Source organism: Asterias rubens, chromosome 14 (assembly GCF_902459465.1).
Source record: "Asterias rubens chromosome 14, eAstRub1.3, whole genome shotgun sequence".
NCBI lineage: Eukaryota > Metazoa > Echinodermata > Asteroidea > Forcipulatida > Asteriidae > Asterias > Asterias rubens.
In genome coordinates this window covers 4,126,768-4,154,150 of record NC_047075.1, presented here as the reverse complement: position 1 = coordinate 4,154,150, position 27,383 = coordinate 4,126,768, and the positions used below count along the sequence as shown (strand labels likewise).

Sequence of the window (27,383 nt, the reverse complement as noted above, 5' to 3'; positions counted from 1 at the left end):
CTGGTCTTTGACAATGATCAATAGTGTCCAATGTCTTTAACCATAAACAAAATAAATTGCAGTGCCCCTTCAAAGTTCAAGGTCTGTTAATAATAAGACAGTTTTGTTAAGACAGAGTGCCCAATTTTTGTATGATGTGTTTCTGTGCCTTTTTCATTCACGTTTCAAGCCGACCACAGACAATTCATTGAGGTCAAACAATTGAAGAGAGTGTCTTCTTCACGCCCCAACCTAACCAACAATAGATCTTCCTTTGACCTCAGTGAGGTCAATGTTTGACCTTGAGATGACCTGATCAGCAAGGTCGACTTGCATTATTTGTATAAGACAGAAAACAACACCTTAAAAATGTCAAGTTATTTACAAATACGCGCAATTGAATACCGGTTTTAATTAAATAGATTCAAAGTAATTACTTAATAAATAAAATTCATTTTTGGTATCAAGACCATTTATTTTGGTCATAAATTTACCTTTTTCCATGTTTTATATACAATTAAATAACATAGCTAACGTTTTCCACATTAACATCAAGGTATGTATAGTATTTTGAATGAACCAAGTACGTCATCGACACAGAACAAATGATTAACATGTGAATAACGACATGTTTCACTCGCTGTTAGTGTTATCAAGCACAGATAGTACTCTTTGAATTCAAAGAACTGCAAAAAAAAAAAAAAAAAAAAAAAAAAAAACAATTGTCAATATGTTTTTAGTTCATTTGGATGGAAAAACAAATCTCTTCAAATTATTTCTGTTAAAAAAAGTTTAAACAAATCGTAGATGAAAAACAAAACCATCACCAAGAAACATGTTTAAAACGGTGGATTTAGAAAGTTCTTTTTGTGACAACACAAATCACATCTGTATAGCATTAACTGTCAACATTTTGTTGTTGAAGATAATCAATTTAAAAGAATGTATGGCGGGACAAAAAACTTGGAATTTAAAAGTACTGCTAGCATTTCAAAGTGGACTTGGAAAATTAAATAAAGACTGTGTTTAAAATGTACATTCAGTCAGCCTGCAAAAGGCAGCCTACACATGTAGGTCAATTTTAAATTCATTTCAAGCTGCAAGAATTAAGAACTGAAGAAAGACCAAGAAAAGTACTGTTTGATGCAATCTTAAAGAAGCAAAGTTCAAGCTCGAGGAATGCAAAGAACATAAATAATTTAGATGATATGTTGAAAGTATATTAATCTTCTTTATCAATTAATTTTTACAATAATTATTTCATTCCTGTGTAACAGCTAGTACGGAAAAACAACTAGCATAACCTTCAGTGTTGTTCTCTTATTTACTTTATGTTTGCTAATTTTGTGCAGGTTTTATCAAATAAATATGTAATTTGTTACGCCAACGAATACCGAACGCAATTTGTTATTGTTTTTTAAACTGCAGTCTCTTTTGGTGCACAGAATTATTTAATTTGTTACACTTTAATGTGCCAAGCTAACAATTTACAATTGGCTTGTTCCGAATTGCTTCTTAAAGCGCATTAACCACAACCTTTCGACACAGATTCTGTTTCTCAACTTGTGAAATACATGTAGCTAGAAAATCAACAACTTGTCGTTTTTCTACCTCTAAAATCTACTTTTAAATTAAACTAAAAAAGTAAAGAAAAATGGACGCTGTGTACCTTTAAGTCGTTTCAGCACAATGCAAGTTCTGCTGCAAAAAAAACTACATCAGTTGGAATTTGTTACATCTTTAGCTGAACAAGCTTCTTTTGTTCTCACTTTTTTTTAAGAAGGGATGTTTCAGCAACATGCTTTGACATTCTGATCTAAAGGGTCAATAAATTGTATTGTACAAACATAATGTTCCCACCCAAACTGTAAAATCAGCCCGTCTGTACAATTGCCCCACTTTCACAATCGGCCAAACTGTAAAATCGGCCAAACTGTATACCGGCCAAACTGTCCACCTGTCCAACTGTACAATCAGTCCAACTGTACATGTACAATCGGTCAACTGTACATGTATATTCAGCCCAACAGTACATATTGGCCCAACTGTAAAATCGGCCAAACTGTATACCGGCCAAACTGTCCACCTGTCCAACTGTACAATCAGTCCAACTGTACATGTACAATCAGCCTAACTGTACATGTATATTCAGCCCAACAGTGCATATGGCCCAACTGTAAAATCGGCCCAACTGTATACCGGCCAAACTGTCCAACCTGTCCAACTGTACAATCGGTCCAACTGTACATGTACAATCAGCCTAACTGTACATTATATGTAAACATGTACATTCAGCCTTACAGTACATACAGCCCAACTGTACATACAGCCCAACTGAGCCATCTGCTCAACTGTACAATCTGTCAAACTGTACAATTACGCGACTGTAGTTAGCATCAGCCAATCTAAAGTACATGTAGCTCCAGACCCATCCAATAGTTGGGCCACCACAAATACGACAAAGAGGCTGAGCCAAATTGACACATCACTTTAAAAACCATTTGTAGATTTTGAATTGCACCAACACAAAAACAAACAATTTAAAAGTGTCTATGAAAATGAAGCAAATATTACAGCTCCATTCCCTAAAATTTTTACGCCAAATCCCTCACTGTAAATGCAAGGGTTATGACCTCAACAACAATAAAAACAACAACAATATCAGGCAGTTAAAGCACTATACCTAAATAAACATTGCAAGAATTTGCAGCAATAAATAGTCAAAATATACAGATTTCTGAATACAACTTCATTGTGAATCAAGGTAATTTAAATCATAAATATCAGAACCGATTTCCATGGCTCTGCTTTACTGCTGAATTCTACGTATTCTGTAACCGTTCTTAACATCTAGGATTCACGCAAATTTCCTGCGTTAGCTTTGTTATAGGTGAATGGTTATTAACGAGACGTTTGCAAGAACACAACATCCCTGTTACAGCCCTTAAAAAAAATGAATGCTTACATATTACAGGAGCCTAACAATTTAATCACTGTGTACGATTTTTTAAATGGGCACTTCAGATCTCTTTTTACATATCAGCCCGTCGCTTGCTTTGTGTGTATTTTATGACTCACCCTGTAAGCACACCCAACAGTAAAAAATTATGTTTAGTTTTTGTGGCGAAACTGTGAAATTCTTCAACTGAGCTTTCCTGCAATGAATAAGAAACAATGTTTAAAATCTCTTTTGGGAGGAGCATTGACTCTGAAAAGAGCAGCTGAGTGAAACATGTGTCAATAATAGCCACCCCAACCCCCCACATGGTTTGCTGAATCTCTAGACCAATCAAGAATACCGTTTACAATTACACTCTTTTAAAATAAACACTGACCAATCAGAAGGCGTCTTTGATGTTAGTGAACTGCTGAACAGCTATGTCTACATTCAATTTGAATTTGACTTCGCTCAACTTGTCCAGAATCTGCATTGCACCGTCAAAACCTTGAAAGAGAATGTGGAAAATAAAAATAAATTATAACAAATTTAAATCTAAACTATGGTTAATCCTTAATACTAACCTACCATTAAATGTGTATTAGAAATAGTTGCAAGCCAGTAAACCAGGGGCCGATTTCACAAAGCAATAACATTCATTGCAAGACAAATTTTCAGTATCACCATAGAGATTTGTATTGTGACATCACACTTTACTTAGCAACTACGATTGATTTGAAGTTGCGATCAATTTGAGACCTTTGTGAAATCGGCCCCTGGCCCCACAAGGGTCTACCAGGTTTGACTATAGTAGGCCAATACCAAAAGAGAAGTTATTTTTTAAACAGCCAATAAAGGATGATCTCAATATTTCAACTATTACCTTTTTATGGCCAAATAGACATCGTAGATACCGGTTAACAACCATTTTACTCTCAAAATTTGCATTTAATAATAAATAACTCATGTCAAAAATGCACCCGGCCGCGCGGCTTTTTCAGCCGAGAGTCAAAAACGGCTTATCTATTTACTGACCCCTTGAAGCCAAGGCAATTTTCCTCTAATTGGGTTTGAACACAGTTCTCCAGCCTTGGGCAAACTGAGGGCGCTATTTTCAACATCAAATAGCCGCCACTGACGTCACGATTTTCAGAAATTTGGCTTGGGAGTGTTCTGGAGAAAAACCCATTTTTACCATGTTTAACGTGAGGTACACGTCAGAGACTCGTTATATTTTTGTATGTTTCCTATGGATTGAAGCTATTAGAAAACTGTAACATCTAAATATTTGAGTTCATCCTTTATTGGCTGTTTAAGGCATCCGAACGCACACGAACTGTGCAACAAGGGCGCTTTTACTCTTGTTTGTTATTTTATGCATGTTTGATAACACCCAATGGGAAAACTGGTCTTAGACAATTACCAATGGTGTCCAGTGCTTTCAAACCATTGTTTGTATGACATGTATGACGAGAGAGATTGGCTCATGCCTGCTTAACATTAATATCCCCTTGTTGGAGTTTGCTGAGTTCCATTGACTTGACAAGAAGACCATCTAAACAATATCTAGGATTTAACAAGTGAGAATACTGGTCTTTGACAATAACCAAACATGTCCAGAGCGGTAAAACAAATGTTTGTACATGTCTGAAAGAGATTGGCTGTAGCCAGCTTTTATATCCCAGCTTAGAGTTTGCCAAGTTCCCTTGACGGAAAGATTAAGTTAAAGACACTGGACACTATTGGTAATTGTCAAAGACCAAACTCTGCATTTGCTGTATCTCAACCATGTCAACATATGCATAAAATATCAAACCTGTGAAAATTTGAGCTCTATTGGTAATAAAACTTGCGAGATAATATTCAAAGAAAAAACACCCTTGTCACACGAAGTTTTGTGCTTTCAGATGCTTGTTGCTCAAATTCTAAATCTTAGGTCTTGAAATCAAATTCGTGGAAAATTACTTCTTTCTCGAAAACTACTCCACTTCAGAGGGAGCCATTTCTCACAATGTTTTATACTACCAACCTCTCCCCATTACTCGTTACCAAGTTACGGTTTTATGCTAATAACTATTTTGAGTAATTAACAATAGTGTCCACTGCCTTTAACAAACAACCAAACATGGCTGCTTACCGGTTTTCATCATGTAGCTCCATGGGAAGTAGTAGTAATCAACCAGAGATGTTGTCCGGCTCAGAAGACGACACCAAATAGCAAGCTTCTGCCCACTGCGACATAATAGAAAGGAAGTAAATTTAACATCTCTTATTATCGTTGCGGTACCCACTGCCAAAAACATAGGACTCGAACTGCCTCTAGCTACCAGACACTGCTTTAGAATTGCAAGGGTCGTGGGTTCGAATCCCACCCGAGTAACATGCCTGTGATATTTGTTCACGGGACTCGGGAAAGTATCGAGTATACAGTGCTAACACACATCGGTGTATGGGTAAAAAAAAAAAAAATACAATACAATACAAGGCTAAATGAAGAACTATCAAACCAAAACAGAACCAACAGAGCAAAACATATTCACGACCAAGCCCTAAGACAGACTGAACAGCAAAATAAAATACTTCAGGCCTGAAGGTTTTTTTTTTTTTAAATCACAAAAATTTGCCACAAGGGTGTTTTTCCTTTCGTTATTCTCTTGCAACTTTGATGCAAATGAGTCAAAATTTTCACAGACTTGTTATATTATGCATATGTTGGGATACAACAAGAGAGAATACTGGTCTTTTACAGTAACAAAACGTGTCCAGTTCCTTTAAAGGGAAAGTATTTTGGTTTTTTTAACAACTTGATTATTTTAATACTATATAAATATAGATATTGTAGAATAAAACTAACGTGTAAAAAAATTACTTTCAAAAGGCGGTTGCGTTTTCAGATATCGCCAACAATCTGGAGCAAATTACATGGAAGAAGAATAATTGAATGCAAAAATTCCTGAAAAAAAAAAGGGTTCTCTTACTTTAGTGCTTCCGAGACGAAAGCCTTAAACTGGGCTTCGCGACTTCTCTTTAATGGATCATGTGACCCACAGACGTAATCAATGGCTGCCAGTAGGGTCTGCTTGGCTGTGATGGCCGTCCCTCCAACGATGTCAATGTCAAAGGCTTGAGATAATTTTCTGGCTGGGGAAGCAGCGAAGGCTTTTCCTTTCTGGAACCATTGAGAAAATTATCAATGTTACTTTATGAAGGATCAAAGGCCGAGTCACACTGCAGCGATAACGAAAACGATTGCAATAACAACGCAAAGAAAACGCATTATATTGGTTGAATGAGCATGTGGCATTTTTGTGCGTATTCTGCGTGGAGCCATTCAACCAATAGATTGCTTCGTGATCGATATTATTTTTGTTATCGCTGCAGTGTTACTAGGCCTTTAGGAATGTAGTCATAAATAATAATAATACAAATAATTATCTTACAATCGAACATCTCAGGAAAACCAATCAAAGCACATTGTACAAACAACAAGAGCGAAAAAGTTATGTTCAGAACGAGTGAAGAGAAAAATTAGCGAAACTAAGTCTTTCTTGAAACTACAGTGCTTTAATATCCACATAAGTGTAATGGTAAAACAAAATAGTATTCATCATCCCTGATGCAAATAACATTGTTGTGGTACCAACTGCTAAAAGATAGAATACGACTGCCCCTAGCTAACAGACAATCTTTGTGGTCTAGTGGCAAGCAGTGTTCTAAAATGACAAATGTCATGGGTTCAAATCCCACCTGAATGGTAAGCCTGTGTTTTTTTTCACAGAACTCGGGTTAGTACAACATCAGTGTACATGTAAGGGTAAAACCTAAGATTTCCTTTAGCGCTGATGCAAATTTAACATCAATTAAATACACACCAACCCTCTAGGTACCAAATACCTAATTTGTTGACTAACCAAGCATGAAGCACCCAGTCTTACAAAAACACAAAGCTTTCCTTCAAAGGTATGCCTACATGTACTTACCTCCTTGACTTCTTTCCCGCCCATAGGGTCATTGGCTAGTGATTAGTTTGCTTTTCTGATAGTACATGTGTGTGGCTTCAAAATGAGAGCAGATGGAAAAAGAAAATTGCATGCGGGGGGGGGGGGGGGGGGGGGGGGGGGGGTGATTACCTTGATGTCATAATACTTGACGAAGATGTCCCAAGCATGGCCCTTTTGACTGGAAGCACTTCGATGGGTAGCTAAGCATGCTGTAATGGGTGTCATCAAAGCACCGCTGGTGACACTGTGCTGTATACAGAGAGAATTACACAAACAAGTTAATAAATGAAGAGCAATGTCTTTGGAATAACAATGTTTAACATTTATATTGCGACCCTTACATACTGTACAAAATTATCAAAGGCGCAGAACACATGTAAAAAAAACATGTGTGAAGCTGTGTGAGTGTGAAGCTAAAGTAAAAAGAATCACACACACACAAATATATATATACATTGTAAATGAGCAATGATACATTTACGTGTATAATGTAAATTTAGAGACAATTAAAATGTATTTCAGATGCTAAAGCAAAGAGAATTAGGCTTACAAGCATAAATAAACAAGTAAACAGCGATGTACACGTATTCAGACACTAACACATGTATAAAGAGAACTGCACACAAACAAATTCAAAATTTTGTATTTTAAGAGAATTACACGCATAAATAAATAAATGATGTATTTTTGACACTAATATTTAGAGAATTACATGTACAAGCCAACAAAATCAAATTAACAAGGATGCAAAAAATCAATAAATGAACAACGATGTATTTCAGACACTAATATAAAGAGTTTACAAGCACAGATAAAGAAATGAACATTGATGTAATTAAGATGCAAGTATAAAAAAAATTACTCGCAAAAATGAATAAATGAACAACAATGTATTCCACACACTAAAGCATGACTAATCACATGGGTAGTTTTCCCATCTGGATAGTCAATAGTGCTTACAAACATGAAGTCTGCTTGCACTGGAGCAAACAAAGCTTGCTAACCTCAAAAGTTAGCGTACATTATGTACATCAAGCATAGGGTTTTCTGCTACACACCTTTTGCTACATGTATATTGTGCAGACCCAAATAACAAAGAAAAAAATGCAACTCCATTCTTACATTTAGGAAATTATTTGCTTTTCTTAATTTCTCTCATGTAAAAAAACATGAATTTAAAAAAATAAATAAACACAAAAGTAATGTTTTTGGTGAACATAACATAGGAGAGGCTGAGCTGCTCGCCTCATTATTGTTTCAGGGAGAATGTCAAAGAAAACTTTACGAAGCCATGGCACATTCTAACACATTCTAACACCTGTCGTGCAATAACGAAAAGATAATTGAACTTACTTTAACCATGCCATGTTCGAGGAGACTCCTGAGTGCTGGAGCAAGTTCCCTCCTGACGGCCACTGTGACGTCATCTAGAGGCCTGTTGACTGGGCTCTGTAGTGTCAAGAGAAAAAAGGTCTCAGGGCTGAGCTTTGGCACAATTTTAAAAATCTGTGAACTTGTAGCAGTGTCCAGAGATGGTTAAAGGATTTGAGTACTTTTTGTCACAAAACACAATGTCCACAGATTTACATTAAAGTTACACGGTTTGAAGATAATGATGGTAGAAAGCGTCCCTTAAAATACTACTTACTGAGGTGCTGTAGTTTTTGAGAAATGAGTAAAACAATTTCACGAAAATATGTTTTATACGTATGCTAAAAAACATTTGTCTCACTGAGCAAAAAATTAAAATTTGTGGGACTTGTTTAACTCATTTCTCAAAAACTACAGCCCCTCATCAAGTTATGTTTATAAGAGAAGCTGTCTACCATCATCATTATCTTAAAAATTTGTGAGTTTAAAGTTAATCTGTGCACATTGTGTTTTGTGTCCTACAAAAAGTGCCCAGATCCTTTAAGTCATCCCATAGGAAAATTACTCCAAAAACAATGACCATAAAAGCTTTCTTGGTAATTTTGATTGAAGAAGAAATAATTCCTTCCCTTTAAAGGAATGTGGTTTTAAGTTGGAGGAAATTCCAAAACAATTCAATCTGCGAACTTCTTTGCATGAAATGATTCTCAGATTGTGTAGTCCAATTAGGGATTAGTCTTTATATTATTCTTCCAAAATGTATGTACCTACAAGTAACTGTTACAAATTTTCTGTGATGTCTCAGAAACGGTATCATATTTTGAAATTAAATTTTCACAGTTTAGTTGTATTAAGGGGGCCTACCCTGCGCAGTTATAGATGGTCTGCCTAAAGGTACAATTCGAGGCAGAGGCCGCCCTAAGCTGCGCTGGATTGGTAGATCCGTAGAAGAGCTGGGAAAAGCAGCGATTGAAAGAGAATAGGTGATGGCGTGGACTCCAGGAGTGCGCCCCCATTACAGTTTGAGGATAAGGCGACCACAGATGCAAGTCTTTGCCGAATGAAGAGGAACTTTGTATTTTACAATAACAATGTATACCTTTTCTTATATAGAATTAAAACTATCGAACGGTTCCAAAAACCAAAGTTGTAATTTCCCTTTAACAGTCCTATGAATTATGAGACAGATAGTTTGTGTATACATACATGTATGATAAACAAAATGGTTGGACGACTAATTTGACTTACATCTGAGGAGTCACTGGTGTAGTCACTGTCGTCTGGAGGCTGATCTTGCTGTTGCCGTGCCAACAGAATCACATGATTAACAGCTGCATCCAGCACTTTCAGCATATCACTACAATAATGACAAATAGTTCTTTTTAATCATCAAACTTGAATGTCAACAGTCCCCGGACAACCACCATCCTCCATACTGATTCAATTTTTTTTCAAGCTTGAACATGTGCCCTGCTCATTTTAATAATGACAATAATAATAATAATCTTAACTATTTATAAACATTTTGTACTCGAAGTTACCACAACGCTTTACAACAATAATTACATGCAATCAAACTGTAATGATCCGCCAAGTGCGCCCTCATTGTTGAACTTCTATAAAGTTTACTTTTAGGATTGTCACGTGACGATCTTTCTCTTTTTCAATAGATTCGTTCATAAAAGAGCACATTTTATTTGAGTGGTAATTCTCTCTATTTTTATAGAGAGCATGGCTCTGGCCATGCTCCAAAAACCCATTTGTCTGAGAGGGATAAGTTTATAAAGCTATCTGTGAGTATTTATTTGTTTTTGGCTCTCATTTATACCTGATTATACTGTGATTTTTAGGGTTCTACTTTGATCAGATTATTTATAAATCGTGTGTAATGCGTCCGTCCGTGTGTGTGTAGCATGGAAGCCACATGTTTGACCTTTTTATGAACTTTTACTGTGTACTGTGTAATGGCATTAGTATTATGTATATACTGTAGTGTTGTAACTTTTTGTTGTTTGCTATGGGTTACCATTAAACCTATACATGAGAAGTTTATTTGATATATTTTAGCTGTCATTGACTGGCATTTATTTATTATTGATTGTTTTTTGGCGAATGCTCGTCATTGTGTGACATTGTTTTACTCATTTCTCAAAAACTACAGCACCTCATCAAGTATATTTTAAGGAAAGCTTTATACCATCATTGTCTTCAAACTGAGTAAGTTTGAATGTAAATCTGTGGGCATTATGTTTTGTGTTAAAAAAAAAGTAACCAAATCCTGTTGTTAGTACAATGAAATGCTGAGAGCCATACCAATAATCTGTGGTTGCATCTGCTTTGGGAGCCCTCCTCTCTTTAAGTTTGTCCGTTCCGCATCCAAGCTGTGTGATGGCGATGTACTGCAGCAAGGCTAGAGCTTTCTTCATGGATGATATGTGCGACTCACGCATGTTCTGTTAGAGTCCAAAGTGAAAATGGAAACAAAAATATTGTTCAATGTAGACTCTTGGATATATTAATGCTGAATTCGACTGCTTTTCCACTATAAAATTGGGGTCATTTTGATACTGCTTGTTTTGGGGAGTGCTGTCGTGCTGAGCGCTGTCAACATTTTTTGCCCGGGCGCTTGACGAATAGGGCATAGTAATAGATAATAGAAACAATATGGAATCAGAGAAGGGATTCGTGACGCCCTGATGTTCCTGGCTGTAACTGCTGAATGCGCCGTAGCACCTTGTAACCCTTTTCAAGTGCCACATAATTGGGTCTCAGAATTCATTACTTGGTCTCAAGCGCTTTACATTAGTGCCCTGCTCGTTGGGCTAATAATAACACGTACATGTAACTTTAGTACATCATACATCAAAGAACGAAATTAAAAAAGCAACAGTTACAAAAAATATGGATTAAAAAAAGATAAGACTTTAAGAATCCGATGAAAATCTGAAGAGAGTCAGCATGGCCAATGAAGGTGCAATGAAGTGGAAGGCTCTTTGACCATAAAAATAAGTGTGAAAAGTAGTCTAATCTGGGAATAAGACAAACAGGAACATATTAATTGGTGCATCGTTATATCAAAAACTGTGCATTATTGTCGACTGATTCTTACGAACCTTAATTTTCTCTGCTGTTGAGAATTTACTTCCAATCTTTGCAGAGTTTGGATGAGCACAACAGCCCTGTGTGTCTCCATCAACATCTGAGTTACCATCCTCCTAAAAATTGTAAAAGAAATCACACACATGAATAACCAGGTACCTTTATCAATATAATAGTAACAAAGCTTACATTACATGTATGATGTGCACTAAAACAAGCTTGAATAACTGATACCGTTATAACAATAAAAGAAACAGAAAATTCCTTGGTGGAATTCATTGCTCCTTCATTATTCGTAGTTTCATAAAGTGCCTTAATAAACTCATCTAAAAAACTACTAGTATTAAATTATGTTTACACTTTTTTTTCTCACTAAGTGTAGGCTTAATTGTACTGCAATGACATATCATGCATAACTACTTTCATCCTTGTATTTTTCCAACTTTTTTTTCTCCAAGCTCCAAACACCATTTTAAGATTTAGCAACAACATTTTCAAATCTGTTAATCACAACATGGCTAGATTGTTTTATCTTTCAGGGAGTTTCATGCAGGAACAAGGAGAGTAGGCAGCTTTGTAATTCGCCATATTTTTGGCAGTGTGAAGGGTGCTCTCACTTCCGAGGATATACGCAATTATCATCTACACAGTTTAAAGGGTCTATGCAACTTTTGTAGGACAAAAAACACAATGTCCACAGATTTACACTAAACTTACACAGTTTGAAGATATTGATAGTAGAAAGCTTCCCTGAAAATATTACGTGCTGAGGTGCTGTAGTTTTGGGGAAATGAGTAAAATAATGTCATGAAAATAATTTTCGTCTCATGAGACGAAAATTATTTTAATCATTTACAAACGTATTTTCATGACATTGTTTTACTCATTTCTCATAAACTACAGCACCTCAGTAAGTAATATTTGAAGGGAAGCTTTCCACTATCATTATCTTCAAACCCTGTAAGTTGAATGTAAATCTATGGACATTTTGAAAAAGTACCCAAATCCTTTAATTGTTGGCACTCTGTCACTTCTGTGTACAACATACTTTTCAGTTGCTTCTGGGGTGGGTTTTCAAGGGTCCTTTAAAAGTATTGGATATGACAGTTAACAAAACTGTGCAGACGATAAAAGTATACAGTCGGAAGTGACAAAAGTAGGTTTTAGAGCGCTCTCACGCAGCATTCATACTGCGGATTGGACCAAATCTTTCAAGGGTCCTTAAAAGTATTGGATATGACAGTTAACAAAACTGTGCAGACGATAAAGGCGTATACACTCGGAAGTGATAAAAATAGGTGTTAGAGCGCTCTCATACGGTCAATAATACGGCGGATTGGACCAAAACTTTGACAGGAGGAAGAGAGTGAGGGGCAGAAAGAGAAAGACAGTTTGAAACATCTTGTCTGACCTTGCTGTGTAATGGGCATGTACACTCTTCAGCAGAGAAGGGTCCAGGTGATGTGACCTCCCCTTGCAGGAATGTAATGAAACGTTCAAGGTCACCAATCTGATTCTTCAGCTGATGGATCACAGTTTCCTTCACCTTAGCAGGATTCACAATCTGAGAAATTAAGAAACAAAAACCGATTTGTAAGACTAGAGTCCTGTGTTGAAATTTGTTTTCCTTAATGGTCAAGTGAAACTTGTGACTTCCACTTAACTGTTTCTTGGGTGCCGATGAAAGTGACAAACCCATCTCCAACGGCAACAAAACAGGGTCGCTTAACTAATTTCTCCTTTTGGTCGTGATCACCTGATCAATAGCCAAAGAAGTTCCCTAACTGATGGGGTAATATAGTGTCATTTAATAGAGTGTCATGGCCGAGTGGTTAAGAGCATCACGGCAGCCAGGGGATCACCTTTAAAAGAGGATGTAACTTTTCTAATTCAAATATCAAGCAATAAACCACAATGGCAATTTTCAGGGTTTTGTTTCAAATATTAATGAATATTCTCCCTCATCCAGGTAATAAAATAATGGTATTGATTACAATCAAAGTCAACTGGACTTACTGTTTATTTGTGAATAAACATTTATTGAAGATAAACAAAGAGTTGATTTTTATTTCAAATGATAAATTCAAACTGTGAGACTTACCCTTCCTATTGCACTGTCCACTAATTGCCTCAGGTCATCTGGGCTCAACTTGTCCAAGTCCTCTATGTTTAACTCCAATTTGTGCTTCAGCTCCTCTATGATCACGCCCTGCTTCTCCATTAACTTGTTTTGGGGCAGCTCACCACTACCATCCTGTTGGGGACAGACAAGTATAGGACTATGTAAAGTCTAACACAGACAGGAGATTTTTTAGTAGCAAAACAGTTTTTCCTGAGGTGGTCAGAGCAAACTGACCGAAAGTCAAATGAGCTTAAAATTGAAGAGATTGTTTACATTTGGTAGTTGGAACCCACTGTGTGTTTCAATCCTATTGACCCTATTCACCTGACATCATCAGTGAAGTGTGCATTTTTGACGTTATTCAGTGAAGTGCGCATTTTAGGCGATGCGGCGTTTACACGTGACGTGCGTGCAAAGGGTCAATACCCTACATTCGTGAAAATTATTCATTACCACAAAAAATGCAGTTAAGATTCTCATTTTTAAATGTAGTGGCATAAAAACTGATATCTTTTGACATAACCACATTCCTTTGAGGTGAAATGTTTCTCAAAATGCTTTTTACTATCGAGAGCTGCTGTAGCACTTACCCTTAGCATTACATCTAAACCTATGGATCCTGCTGAGTCAACCAACAGAAACGTGTAGGCTTGTAACCAAATGCTTTAAAGTCATGAATTTTAAGAGTGACTACCAAACGTATACCTTCCCTTTAAAGGCAGTGGACACTATTGGTAATTACTCAAAATCATTATTATCATAAAACCTTACTTGATTACGAGTAATGGGGAGAGGTTGATAGTACAAAACAATGTGAGAAACGGCTCCCTATGAAGAAATGTAGTTTTCGAGAAAGAAGTAATTTTCCACGAATTTGATTTCGCGACCTCAGATTTAGAATTTGAGGTCTCGAAATCAAGCATCTGAAAGCACACAACTTCGTGTGACAAGGGTGTTTTTATCTTTCATTATTAATTCGCCACTTCGACGACCGATTGAGCTCAAATTTTCACAGGTTTATTATTTTATTAATACGTTGATATGCACCAACTGTGAAGACTAGTCTTTGACAATTAACAATAGTGTCCACTGTCTTTAAAGGCAGAGTGCACTTCCTTTTGGTCTACTCCACATGTCCATCCAAAATTACTTGGTAAAGAGCACTGGAAAGCTGTAAATTATACAAAACATTGTTAGAACAACCCCCTCTGTACTTACATGTACGCACATGTACATGTTTAGAGAAAGAGATTATTTAAAAAATTTGAGAACCTGAAAGCACACACTGTCATGACAGTCACAGTCCTAGACAATAATGGTGTTTTCTTTCCCTTTGTTGCTCTTTTGTGGTTTAGGGTTTTCTGTATTTTTTCATATTATTAGACTCACAAACCGAAGTGAATTTCACTGTATATATATGTGTGACAATAAAACAATTGAATTGAATTGAATTGAATTGAATTGCAACTTTAATGTCCAATTGAGCCAAAATTTTCCCATGTTTTTAAAAATATTTGATGCATACACACTGTTGAGATACACCAAATGAGGAGACTGGTCTTTGACAATTACCAAAAGTTTGTACTAGGCCTTTAAAGGATATGGGTACTTTCTGTAGGCCCCGACACAAAACACAATCCACAGATTTACATTAAACTTATATAGTTTGAAGATAATGATGGTAGAAAGCTTGCCTTAAAATATTACTTGCTGAGGTGCTGTAATTTTTGAGAACTGGAATACAATTTACGTGCTACAGCTGAGACAAAATTTGGTGACATTGTTTTACTTATTTCTCCAAAAACTATCAGCACCTCAGCAAGTAATATTTGAAGGTAAGCTTTCTACCCTCATTATCTTCAAACTGTGTAAGTTTCATGTAACACTATGGACATTGTGTTTTGTGTAACTAAGTACACATAAACTTTAAGCAGAAGGCCTAACATTGGACTGTATTGAGCAATAGTATTCAGTTTACCTCATAGGCAAATTGTTCCAGGTCGTCCAGCTGGTTCTTCAATTGACTGATGAGCTCCATTTGCTTCTCTCTCTGCTCAGAAATTCGGCTCTCATGCTCCTTCTCACTCTGTGCAGGGGTCAAGGGTCAAAGGTGATCAAATGTGTGACTACAGACAGGCTCTTTTAGAAACCACGGCTTGGTCAAGGTTTCTGGCTTAAAGGCTTTGTCAGTTTTTGTTGAAACGTGCACTCCCAGTATGGTGCTGCAAACAGGCAGACAGAGCCTAAGCCAGAAGCCCAACCAAAAGCAGTGGTTTAGAAGGGGCGGACAAACTTTTTCACTCACAACATTTGGGCATAAAATTGAAGAGGTATACATTGAGCGTTACTGATTAGCAGGCCTCCAACACGACTTCAACACTAGTCAACCAATTTTGAATTCCAAAGATGCATTGCGACACATTGTTTGCTGCAGGCGCAATATGGTAAAACTTGTGCTAAAAGGATTGAAGGATTGTGTCACTGATGTTAAATTGTGTTTCATAGTTTAATTATTGTGAATAGTCTTGAGTAACACAATTGGTTCACCAAACAGGTAGTCCAGACTATTTTTGTAGTGGTCACGTGAATTTTCGGTAGTAGACGTGGTGGTCGACTAACCGAGTGGTTGAAAAAAGGTAGATGGACTTGACTTAACAATCAATAGTCGCAATAACAGCACTAGTCACACTAGGCACCAAGGCTTAGATTGTATTATATTCCAGAGTTGGATTGGTAATAAATAGTATATAAGGTATACTCACGGCATCTTCCAAGAGTTGGGCGTCTTGGGACCGGCAACCTCTGACATCTGGGCAACCCTTGAAGGCAAACTCTTCAAGATCTTTCAGCAAATTCTACAATCAGAAAGACAAGCTTATTGTTTCATGTACATGTAGATGTAGTTGAAAAAACAAAAAAAAGAACTCAGCAAAACTCCCACAAGGGGATTAAAACACCAATATGGCAACAGCCTACCCCAGGTTGGACTCATCCATTGCATGGAGTACAGGGCTCAAATTTACATGTAGGGTAAAATACTACGCAGGGGCTTGACTGCCAGTAAATGCCCTGCAATGTACACTATAACAAAAATACATGGTCTAATACCAGGCCATGAACTTCATAAATGTAATACAGAAACCTTGCTAAGTGCCCCACAGCAACACCACATAGCACCTTGGTAGTTTCTATTGGTGCTGTGGGTTATTACGAGGCAAGGGGCCGATTTCAAAAAGCAATAACATTATCGCAAGACAAATTTTCAGTATCAACATAGAGATTAGTATTGTGACATCACATTAATTACTAAGCAACTATGATTGATTTGCAGTTACGATCAATCTTGGATCTTTGTGAAATCAGCCCCTGGGGTGGATCTCACAAAGAGTTAAGACTAGTCTTATCATGAGTTAGGATGAGTTACTCGCCCTAACTTGGGACTAGCCTTGTGTTTTTAATATCTTTTAGGAATAGTACTAAGTTAGGACCAGTCCTTAAGCCCGGTTCATACTTCCTGCGAATGCAAATGCGAAGCGAATTTGACGTGAATTTGACGTCACAACTCTCCTTTCACAGCGATATTTGCAAGTGAGTTGAGTGCAACTCAACTCAGTGCGACATTTTGTTGCGAATTTGTGACGTCAACATTCGTATCGCATTCGCATTCACAGGAAGTATGAACCGGGCTCAACTCTTTGTGACATCGACCCCTGGTCTAGTATACATGTCTCACCTCTTTGTCATCAATAGGGGCGTTAACAATCTGCTTGAGTCTGAACTGGACTTGGGCAAAGTGTGTGGTAAGAGCTAGGAGGGAAGAGTTCAACTGGTCTTGTTCCTCCTCAAGATGCTGCAACTGCTGAACCATTGTTCCATGGCTGTAAACAAAGAGAAATAAAAACAGTGTTGATTATGAGTTTGTTGCATTGAATCTGCATTATATCGCATTCATGGTGCGACTCTTTGGATAATGTAGGAACGTCCTCTCATGGTCAAATTATTCAACAAGGCCGATCAACCTGACCCAAAGATGCAATAAAGAGAAACGACAGAACAAAAGTAGGCTACCACAACTCCAGATTTATGCAAAAGCTTGATACTTCACGAAGGCAACAAAGGTGCTTGCCTTGGTGCCCTTGAAATGCTCAGTACAAATTAAAAGTTTCCTCATACATGTAGGGTGGCCTTTACCAAAGAGAAAATGCGTTGGTGCCCTTGCCCATACAAAAAACAAAGTATTGACTGACAGAATAATCAAAAATTATTACAGACTGCAGCTAGCCCCAGGCCAGTGAATCTTAGCGAAGGCCAAGTAAACTAAGAACAGGACAAGCCTGGTGGTCCTGTGTTTTTTAATTGAATTTTATGTCTTTTAATTACCTCGAGTATCAAAGTACATATTTTTACAGTTTAAATAAGACAAATGAGATTTATGTATCATGCTTCTCTTAGTCCTTAGTACTTGTTTAACTCATTCTAATTCTGGTCTTGCAAAATAAATGCGGTGTAGTTTTTAGTACCCCTCAAAATTCAGCCGTTCAGACCAAAGGCCGAACCATTTTTCTTACTGTATGACATATTTCCTCTGAAACAAGTCATATCAATGAAAGTGTATAAAAAAAAAAAATAAATAACACAGCTGATGTCAGTTTTTACAACTATAATTTTGGAAACCAATTAAAGATCAATTTTATGTGTTTTTATGATGAAAATTGTGCATAATTGTTTTTGCTATTTTCTGCTCCCACACAAATTGGACAAGCTTCAATTTTCACAGGATTGATATGCCTATTTCATGATAGATCACTAAAAGACATGAACACCGTCTGTGAATAATTGGTTACCTCCTATCTACACATACATGTACCATGTATGAGGACATTATTTTGTGCCTCTGCTTTCAGGGCATATTTCTGCAGTAACTCTTCGATTGCCAGCAACTGTTTGGTTTATTAGCACAAAAAAACGATTCTGTAATTTTCCTTTAAACGTACATGTAGTCAACAAAAATAGCCTTGTATTGTGGTCAGAAACAGCCAAGCATTATTCCCAGGGTACAATACAAATGTGGGCTTATATTTTATTCAGTCAGACAAATCAATATTGATCAGTTTTACACTGTGTAAACACATTCATGCAAATCCAAATAAAGCTTAAAAAATCATTACAACAAAATCGTTAGGCCTACAATAGAACATGTGCACATGGTCTGTAATCATGGTAATTGGGATTTTTGGTCTCTTATTATTTAGGACTATAATTCCTCTTGTGTCATTTGTTTCAACTTTAACTTTTGGCAACAGCTCCTATTGGTTTTGGGCACACTTTCCAAATGGGGACCTTTATGTATAGTACCCAACTGGGGACCCGCCCTAATGTCCTCTACATTGTAGGCTCGCAGTTGTCATACAATACACCTTATGGAATTAATCCAAACATCTGGAACAATGCATTTAAAGGGACATGCCTTAGATTGTCTGCTATGAATATGACAAGCGTTTGTTAGGCTATGAACAAAGTTGATGGGCTAGAAAGATTTTGCTTTAAGTAGATTGATCCACACAAATAGGCCTACATTCGTACATTTGTACATCCCGAGATCTCGAAATCAAGCAACTGAAAGCACACAACTTCGAGTGACAAGGGTGTTTTTTCTTTCAAATTATCTGGCAACTTCGACGACCATTTGAGCTAAAATTTGCACAGGTTTGTTATTTTATGCACATTGTTGAGATACACGAAGTGAGAAGACTAGTCTTTGACAATTACATGTACATGTACCGAGTCCAGTGTGTTTAACCACTTACACACTGCAGCTCTGATGTTCTTGCAGTCTCAAAGCGTTCTCCAGGTACAACCTGCAAGACTGCAAGGGCCCTTGACTGTAACCTGGCAGGAGTCTCTCCGGTTGATACTGAACCACGTCCGGTATTGGTCTCAGTGTTGCTGATGATGCTTTACCAGCCTCCGCCATTTGTACTACTACATTTACAGTCAAGTACATGTAGTGTACACATTGTTATTGACATTGACTTTGGATGACAACATGCTTGATTGATCAATTATATCATTCTATCCAGTTCAGCGAGCACGACAAGATGCCTTTTGGTTGACCATATGGAACCATTAGCTCGGAGTTTTACAAAATGTAGGAAATTGGAGCATTCTTTGCTGTGTTAATTCAGAAGTTCATAGATGGCGGTGAAAAGTACTATGCTATGGATGCAAAGTTACAATGTACATGTATCATCGACCTTCTCTTTTGGCAAATAGGTGACCTGGCAGGAGTCTCACCGGTTGATGATGAACCACGTCTGGTATCGGTCTCAGTATTGCTGATATACATGTAGCTTCACCAGCCTCTGCCATTTGTACTACATTTACAGTCAAGTAGTGTACACATTACAAGGGTGCAATGCTACATGTGTTGACCTAAGCTTTGGATGATGCTTGATTGATCAATCATCTCAGCCTATCTAATTCAGCAAGCAAATACCTTTTGGTTGTCCATAATGGAGCCATTTGCTCAAAGTTTGAAAACATTTTAGCAAACTGTTATTCTCTGTTGGTTTTTCAGAAGTTCTTACATGTAGATGGTGAGCCAGTAGAGTGCACAAGGATGCAAAGTTATTTCTCCTCTTTCTTTTCTTTGAACTATGTAATGGTGATAAGGTGAGGTTTGTGGTAGCACTATAAACAAAAATTGGGTAGTGTTAGTAACATCTGAAAGGAAGTAAATTCCTTCCGATTGATTGATTGAATGCTGGACTCTGTTGCTACGTGATTGTATAGATGCTGCTGAAGTTATGTACGTACAGGTACTGCTGCCTTGGAGATTAACTGACCAGTACAAAAATTGGGCTTGCCTTGATGGTGTGGGAACAGGAAGTTCAGGATAAGTTAGCTGGGCTTAGCTCGGTGAAGCGTCCAGGGTGTGGCTTGGACCCACCCTAAACTGAAACCCACTACATGTGATGATGTTCAGCTCCGAAAATCAGCAGTCTTCAGGCCTGTAACAGGGGGTTCCAGCCCTATCCAAGTGTGGGTCAGTCATCAGTCCTCCGCCACATGGTCTGCTGCCTGCACAGCTCTAAACATTTGCGATTACCGGAGTAGGCCAATTGTTCACACTGTGCTCTATTATTTTTACCAATCAGCTCTTCCTCAGTTAACAGAAAGTTTAGCAATTTTTAAACCATATGGACCCATCAGCTTGTGACTCCAAAAACCAAACGGCAAAAACAAAGCACATTGCTAATACTAGTTCATCACTGTCTCCTAAAGAACATCCCCCTGCGTGTAAATTCGATATTAGACATCAAGTGTGTTCAACAGCACAATCTGCATATTCCATGTGTACTTAAAAAAAATTATTAATATTTTCACATGAAAAATAGGCCTACTATACTGGTTAGACTTTTCATTATACAAATTCTAAACATATGGTAGGATCACTGTAATTTATTCTCCCCTTCGTCTATCAGTACCGTGTTCTGGTTCAGTGGAGATAATTTGCATGCAAATATGGACACTTTTTATTGCTTCAACCTTCACATAATCCAGGTCATTACGTAGTACATAACTTAATTGTTCACTTATTTTGTAAATAAATGTAGTAGCCCACTGGGATATAAGCTGTGCTTTTTATATAACTTGTTTTGTATCCTACAAAACGTACCTAACCCTTTAAGGTTGACACACTTTCTGACTGGATGTAAGGCAGAGTATATTTTGAAGGCTACATTGTATAGTGGTTTTGGGGGTTGAACAAAGAGTTGACTAGAGTGTGATTCGAACAACGACCTCCGGATTAACGTGCTGGCGCTCTACCAACTGAGCTATCTAGCCCTATGTCGGCTGTGTCCCTATTTTGTCAATATCTTTGTTCGGGGGTGCCAGTCAGAAGCCATACAACCGTATTATACCAATATTGACTGCTTCGAGTGCTATGGTTAAAACTACGACTCCCGATGTGATCCCCGGAGCATTCTATCTTCACGAGGCGCAGCAGACGGAAACTGGAGTGGTCCAGGGATCACAGAGGGAGGCGGAGTTTTAATAGTAGCAGGAGTAAAAGCGATTTGTTTCATATCATCCCAACAGACTATTTGTCATCCTCGTACATGTACACGTACTGTTCGTACGTGCAGTTCAGATACAATGTTAATGTAGGCCCTACACAGATGCACAACTAATTGGGTACAGGTGGATAAAAAGACGTCTGGGTACTACGTGTGCCATCTAATAGTCTACTATTACATGGCAAACGACCAGGTTTCTAGTAAAACTAAGACATACATTGTACGTTCATCATGTGATGCACTCTAAACCAATGAAAAGACAGAATGTTTGTAAGGGGTGATAATCAGTTAAGTTACGGGTTAGCCATTGTAACATAACCATAGGACATGTTTGCAATTAAGAACAACTCATTTAAAGTATTATCACTGACACTGCAGACCTGAAAGTTTGTAACACGTTGAGAGAGGACATAAGTGTACATGTGTAGCCAGCCTCCTGTTACCCTGTTTTTCTACCGCATGCCTTGCTCGCTCATTTACCTCTGGAATTGGTTCGTCAAAAAATGTGCCAGATTACATTCTAATTAGGCCTGTGCCCGATCCAATCCATTGTACAAGCTCGGTTTCACCTCGGGTGTGTTGGGTGTGCAAAACATCAAGGACCCCAGGGATCGAATTTACGTGATTTAGGGCGAGTACTACAATATATGTAGGTTCATTTTAATGGATCTCAATTTATTTAACAAGACCGGATTCAATGAGAAAGAACTTTCTAGCAATTGAACACTGTTTATTTGAACAAGCGCTCACTAAGTAGCACTTTGTCTTAAAGGCAGTGGACACTATTGGTAATTACTCAAAATAAATTTTAGCACAAAAACTTACTTGGCAACGAGTAATGGAGAGCTGTTGAAAGTAAAACATTGTGAGAAACGGCTCCCTCTAAAGTAACCTATTTTTCGAGAAAGAAGTAATTTTCAACGAATTTGATTTTGAGACCTCAGAATTAGATTTTGAGGTCTTGAAATCAAGCATCTAAAAGCACACAACTTCGTGTGGCAAGGGTATTAGGCCTACTGTTTTTTTGTTCATTATTGTATGTATGTCGTAACTTCGACGACCAATTGAGCTCAAATTTTCACAGGTTTGTTATTTCATGCATCTGTTAAGATACACCAAGTGAAAAGACTGGTCTTTGACAATTACCAATAGTGTTCAGTGCCTGTAAAAATGCTTCGCTACTCAACAAAATTGAAAGATGTTTAATCAGTCTCAAAGTCATCATTAAACATAATTTTCTTTCTTCAATACACAAAGAGGTAGTTTCAGTCAATTGGAAACTCAAGACCGCTGTACTTATCTTGTTCAGTTTTGAGTTTACTGACCCGAGGCTAAGGCTACTAGTCGCAAGCCTGTGGCCCACTGTAAAATTGGACCCCTTGACCCCATCACAGAGTATTTAGTATAATAATCCTGGCCATAATCATGGGTACACTTTACAATACAAAGACACCAAAATGAACAATATAAATATTGAGTAAGGCCTAACTCTTTGTATTGGACAACTCAAACACATTTTATTCAACATTGACACATCGATTGTTAATCCATATGTACAAACAAATTGTTAATCCATGTGAGGAACCGCTACGTACATGTACATAGTACTTTTTAGTGGTTTTCAAACAGTTGTTCATAAAAATGGAACACAAACAAAATGTGTACCAATGATTGTGGCTGTGCAGTAAACCTGGGCGACAAGGTGTCGTAGTCGCGACTTTTCATTGTTTAGCCGAGCAGAGACTACCCTTTTTTAACTACTTGGTTAATCGTGCCCCCACGACTACTACAATAATAGTTGCGACTACATGTGCCTGTTTTGAAAACTAATTGTGTCACTTGAGACTACTAACGACAACATATTTTACTTACGAAACACAATCAGACGTACATGTACTGTATCAGTGACACAATCCTTCAATTCTTTCAGCACAAATTTTACTACTTGCGCCTGTGGCAAACATTTGCTGCAGTGCATCTTGGGAATTAAAATTTAGCACGACTAGTGTCGTAGTCACGACTGCATCACCAACCTAATCAGCATCATCAACGCAAAGCAGCATGCATCATCAGAGTCCAGCTTTCTCCAGAGGACGATCAGAGCATACTGATCGAAACGTTGAGTTGAAATCTACGATTCTGTTCAGGACTACCCCAACTCATTTAGAGATCATTATGGTGCAGCCGCAAACCATTGGGTTTCTAAGCGCTGAGATTTTGGATACGTGTGTGGGCATAAAAAGTCTTTATTATTATTATTATAACTATCCTACACTAATGCATTGTTTACCTCTCTTCTCCCACTGAAGCAGGTGGGCTGGCAACCGCTCCGACCGGTCCCCATCGAGTCTTGGGTCGATCGTATTGATCGTCCATGGAGTCATCCGTTAGGACCGTTTCTTCCATCATGTTGGACTTAGTCCGTTCTGGAGATCACCTGCAACAAATATATAATAATAATAATTTAATATCTACATGTACATGTAGGGGTCTGTTTGATAATGAAACTGAAATTACTTCCCCGATTTCATAAAACATGAAAGCAGCCGTTTTGTGCACACATACATGTACAATGTACGTGTACGTCACGGAGCGTCCCCTAAATTTAAAAGGCCCTACCTTAGAAGTGGCAGAACTTCTGGTATTTCATAAAGTTAGTGTTAGCATGGTTAGTATATTACTAAGTTTAGTGTAACCGTAAGCAAGGGAAATGCTGGCTAACCCGTGGTACATTGTAACAAAATAAATCCTTGGTGAATCAAATTTAGTAATAATATTTATAAACAATTATAATTGTATTAAATTTTACTCGTGGCATGAAGCCATGAGCAGCCAGAGCCATGTGTTACCGTTATCAGGTTAAAATGTGTCAAGATTTTTTTGGAACGAGCCATGCTAAACCCTAACCTAGTGGAACTAGTGCTGTTTTTTTTTATTATTGCAGAAATAATGTTGATACAAAAATACAATGTCACATTGTGCGAGTAAGTTGAATTTAATTTTTAAAAAAATGCCATAACTAGGCAGTTTCAGTGAAATTTAATGCAGGTGATTTTTTCTCTGACAAGATGTGGTATGTTAAGGTGTATGCTAAGGAGTAAAAATCAATTTAAAATTTTGAAATCGGATGTTTGGTTGCAGAGATACATTGTATACCGTTTTTAATGAGCGTGGATCGTGCAAAAAACTAGCCCACCTTGTTGAGCTGTTAATGGCTCCGCTTTGAACATCGGTCTCATCACTGTCACCATTACAAGGTGGGCTAGCAAAAAACGTACAGGTCTGTGTTCAAGTTCAATTGTTATGTTTTTCTTCATATTGGCTACGGCCAAGTTTAATGCACAGCCTATGGCAATAGAGGGCGCACTATATGACGAGCGCCCTCTACCAATGGGGAGGTTTACAGACTGTGCTGCGCGGCGCTAGTATGATTTTTATGAACGGCAATCAGTGATATTTTGTGGAATCAAACTGAGGAGCGGCACCGTGGGGGAAATTGTTAACTATAAACATTAAATATGTGTTAAGTTTTGCAGGTGTTTGTGTGAATATTCTTTATTAATTATGTCAACAAATAGCATTATTAAATTAACCAGATTGGAATAAAATTGAAGAGTTTATGACTGGAATGTTTTCTTTAATTTAAGATCAGTTGATCCTTGTAGGATAATTGTAGTATTAATACAGCAAACATTTAAAACAATCTTTAAAAAAATTGAGGATGAAGGCATTGGTACACATCAACTATTGTTGTTATATTTACAAAGACACATTCTAAAAACTAGTGGCTACAATAAATACAATCATTTTTTTGTTCTACTTTCGTTTCAATTAGTAGGCCTTAAACATAGATAATAAATACTAGTTTCTTTTGACTCGAGATGAGCAGTCTGTTATTATCAATTCAGAACGTGGAAATTACCAAAAACAAGATCGGGCAGCTTTCCCCCAACCAAGACGAAACATAATTAGAGCCCCGGCCTATCAAACTTATTGTAACACACGCCCTATTGCGGTGGCACATAACGGAAACACGAAGATGTACGAAGTACATACATTCGTGGGTATTTAGGACAACTTTGCAAAAAATGGTTGAACAAAACCTCTTCGAGGTAGAAGAATACATAATCAAATTACACCAAATTTAGTTAATCTTAAAAGTATGGGAATTAGCACTGACAAAGTCGCATTCAATTTTGATGATTATCTCTGGAAGAAATCTTGATTCAAAAAACGGAAAACGCTGACAAAAATAGGTTTTCATGGTAAAAGCTATGCGACTAGATGTACCATGTGCGGAATTTTATCGGCTACATCGTTTATCGTTATCTCATTTTGTCTAAACATGTGCTCCCTCCTCGCAAAAAAACGTCTTCGGGCTTCTTCGGCGCTTTCTGAAGATTTCCGAAATCCGTTGTCCACAGGGTTCAAAGGTGACGTCATGCACAAACGAATGGGCGCTGCACGTGAGGCCAAGCATCCGGTTTCTGTCGTTGCTCTCTATTTTTTACAATATCTCTGAAACTATTCATCCGATTTCAAAATTCTTTTGCAATGTAAGCACGAGGAGAGAATGCTCCTGCCTGCTGTCAAGTGTCATAGTTGTGAGTTGTACAAAATGTGAGTTATTATTTAATACATTTCATTCTTTTTTTTTCGGGGGTGTGTGTGTGTTGCTACACGTAAAATCAACTTGATGAAACTGCCTACCATAACAAAATCATCGCGAACAAGGGTGCACAAAAAATTGCAAAAAAAGGGAACAAATTGCATCTGGGGGGGGGGGGGGGGGGGGGGGGGTTATCCTCAGGTCTAAACTAGGTCATACAATACTTATTACAATCCCATTGAAATGAATGTGTTACTGTTACTTGTGACTCTGTCGTCTGTGTATCCGTACCTGGGCGTAAACTAATAAAAAATAAACTGACTCGTCTCTGGACACCCTTTGATCCTTTCTGTCTTAGCTGGCTCTATGAATGATTGATAGTATAGATCGTAACTATAAGTATTACACTTTATACAGAGAAAATAGTAATTAACTGATATTTGATTACCCGTTATGTCGGTCCTACTACTTGCCGTCAACTCCCGACTTGCCGTCAACTCGCCGTCAACTCATTTTCGTGCCGTCAACTCATTAAATTTACATGAAAAATCTATAAAAGGGGCACGGAAGTGTTAAGTCTGGGCTAAACTACATATTTCTCATGTGGTTTTCGGTAAAAATTCATTCACAAAAACGACTTTGTGTTGATAAAAAAAGTACCAATCATTGACATCTTGGGCTAGCTAAGACTAATCAATGTGAAAAAGCAAGATGGCGGCCGACTGTTTTGCTGCTTCGAGATAATTTTTTCACGAGAAAAAAACTCAATTTTTATTACGAAATATGACCTAACAATTATGCGAATTCTCTTTGAGCTGATACTTTACAGTTCTATGCTTCTTTTGTGGATTTTAAATGTATATTGGAGGAGTTGACGGCGAGTTGACGGCAAGTAGTAGGACCCCGTTATGTTACGTTTCGTTTGCAATCAATACATGTATGTGTCCGAGAACTGGGCAACTTGAAAAACTATTATTTTTATTGTAATTTTTGTACATAAGCAATGACTGATGACAAAATAAAACTTACCTGCCACTTCAGTAACCAACAGAATTGCCAACCTTCATGAAATAATGGACTTTTTCGCGGTCACTTCTATGGAAAACATGGAAATATGTTACATTTTAATTTGTTTTGGCACGAACCGGGACGGCAACAGTCTCTATTCGAGGTAAGATTTAGA

General features: G+C 37.6%; 1 protein-coding gene across 2 annotated transcripts; it reads right to left on the bottom strand.

Annotated features, from left to right (window-relative positions):
- On the bottom strand, positions 1-27,383 carry LOC117299305 (RUN domain-containing protein 1-like). 2 transcript variants are annotated; one of them, XM_033782809.1, is made up of 16 exons: positions 27,230-27,383; positions 23,882-24,028; positions 17,244-17,388; positions 16,273-16,365; positions 15,489-15,596; positions 13,490-13,642; positions 12,800-12,952; positions 11,403-11,504; positions 10,603-10,742; positions 9,538-9,646; positions 8,272-8,367; positions 7,048-7,167; positions 5,896-6,086; positions 5,055-5,149; positions 3,315-3,424; positions 1-3,134 (listed from the first exon to the last, which is right to left on the bottom strand). In XM_033782809.1, exons 2-15 carry the CDS (start codon positions 23,998-24,000, stop codon positions 3,318-3,320), a joined length of 1,731 nt encoding a protein of 576 aa, XP_033638700.1. In that variant the 5' UTR covers positions 24,001-24,028; positions 27,230-27,383; the 3' UTR covers positions 1-3,134; positions 3,315-3,317. The 2 variants fall into 2 exon arrangements, with proteins under 2 accessions (XP_033638700.1, XP_033638699.1); XM_033782808.1 differs by having other exon boundaries at positions 1-3,424.

Bases quoted from the DNA above. Each gene is read 5' to 3' on its own strand.
- LOC117299305 (XM_033782808.1), bottom strand. From the start codon at position 24,000: ATGATGGAAGAAACGGTCCTAACGGATGACTCCATGGACGATCAATAC. The intron at 13,643-15,488 runs GTAAACTGAATA...TGTCCCCAACAG, and splicing joins TGGAACAATTTGCCTATGAG to GATGGTAGTGGTGAGCTGCC. The intron at 3,425-5,054 runs GTAAGCAGCCAT...TTCTCTTTCAAG, and splicing joins GAGCTACATGATGAAAACCG to GTTTTGACGGTGCAATGCAG.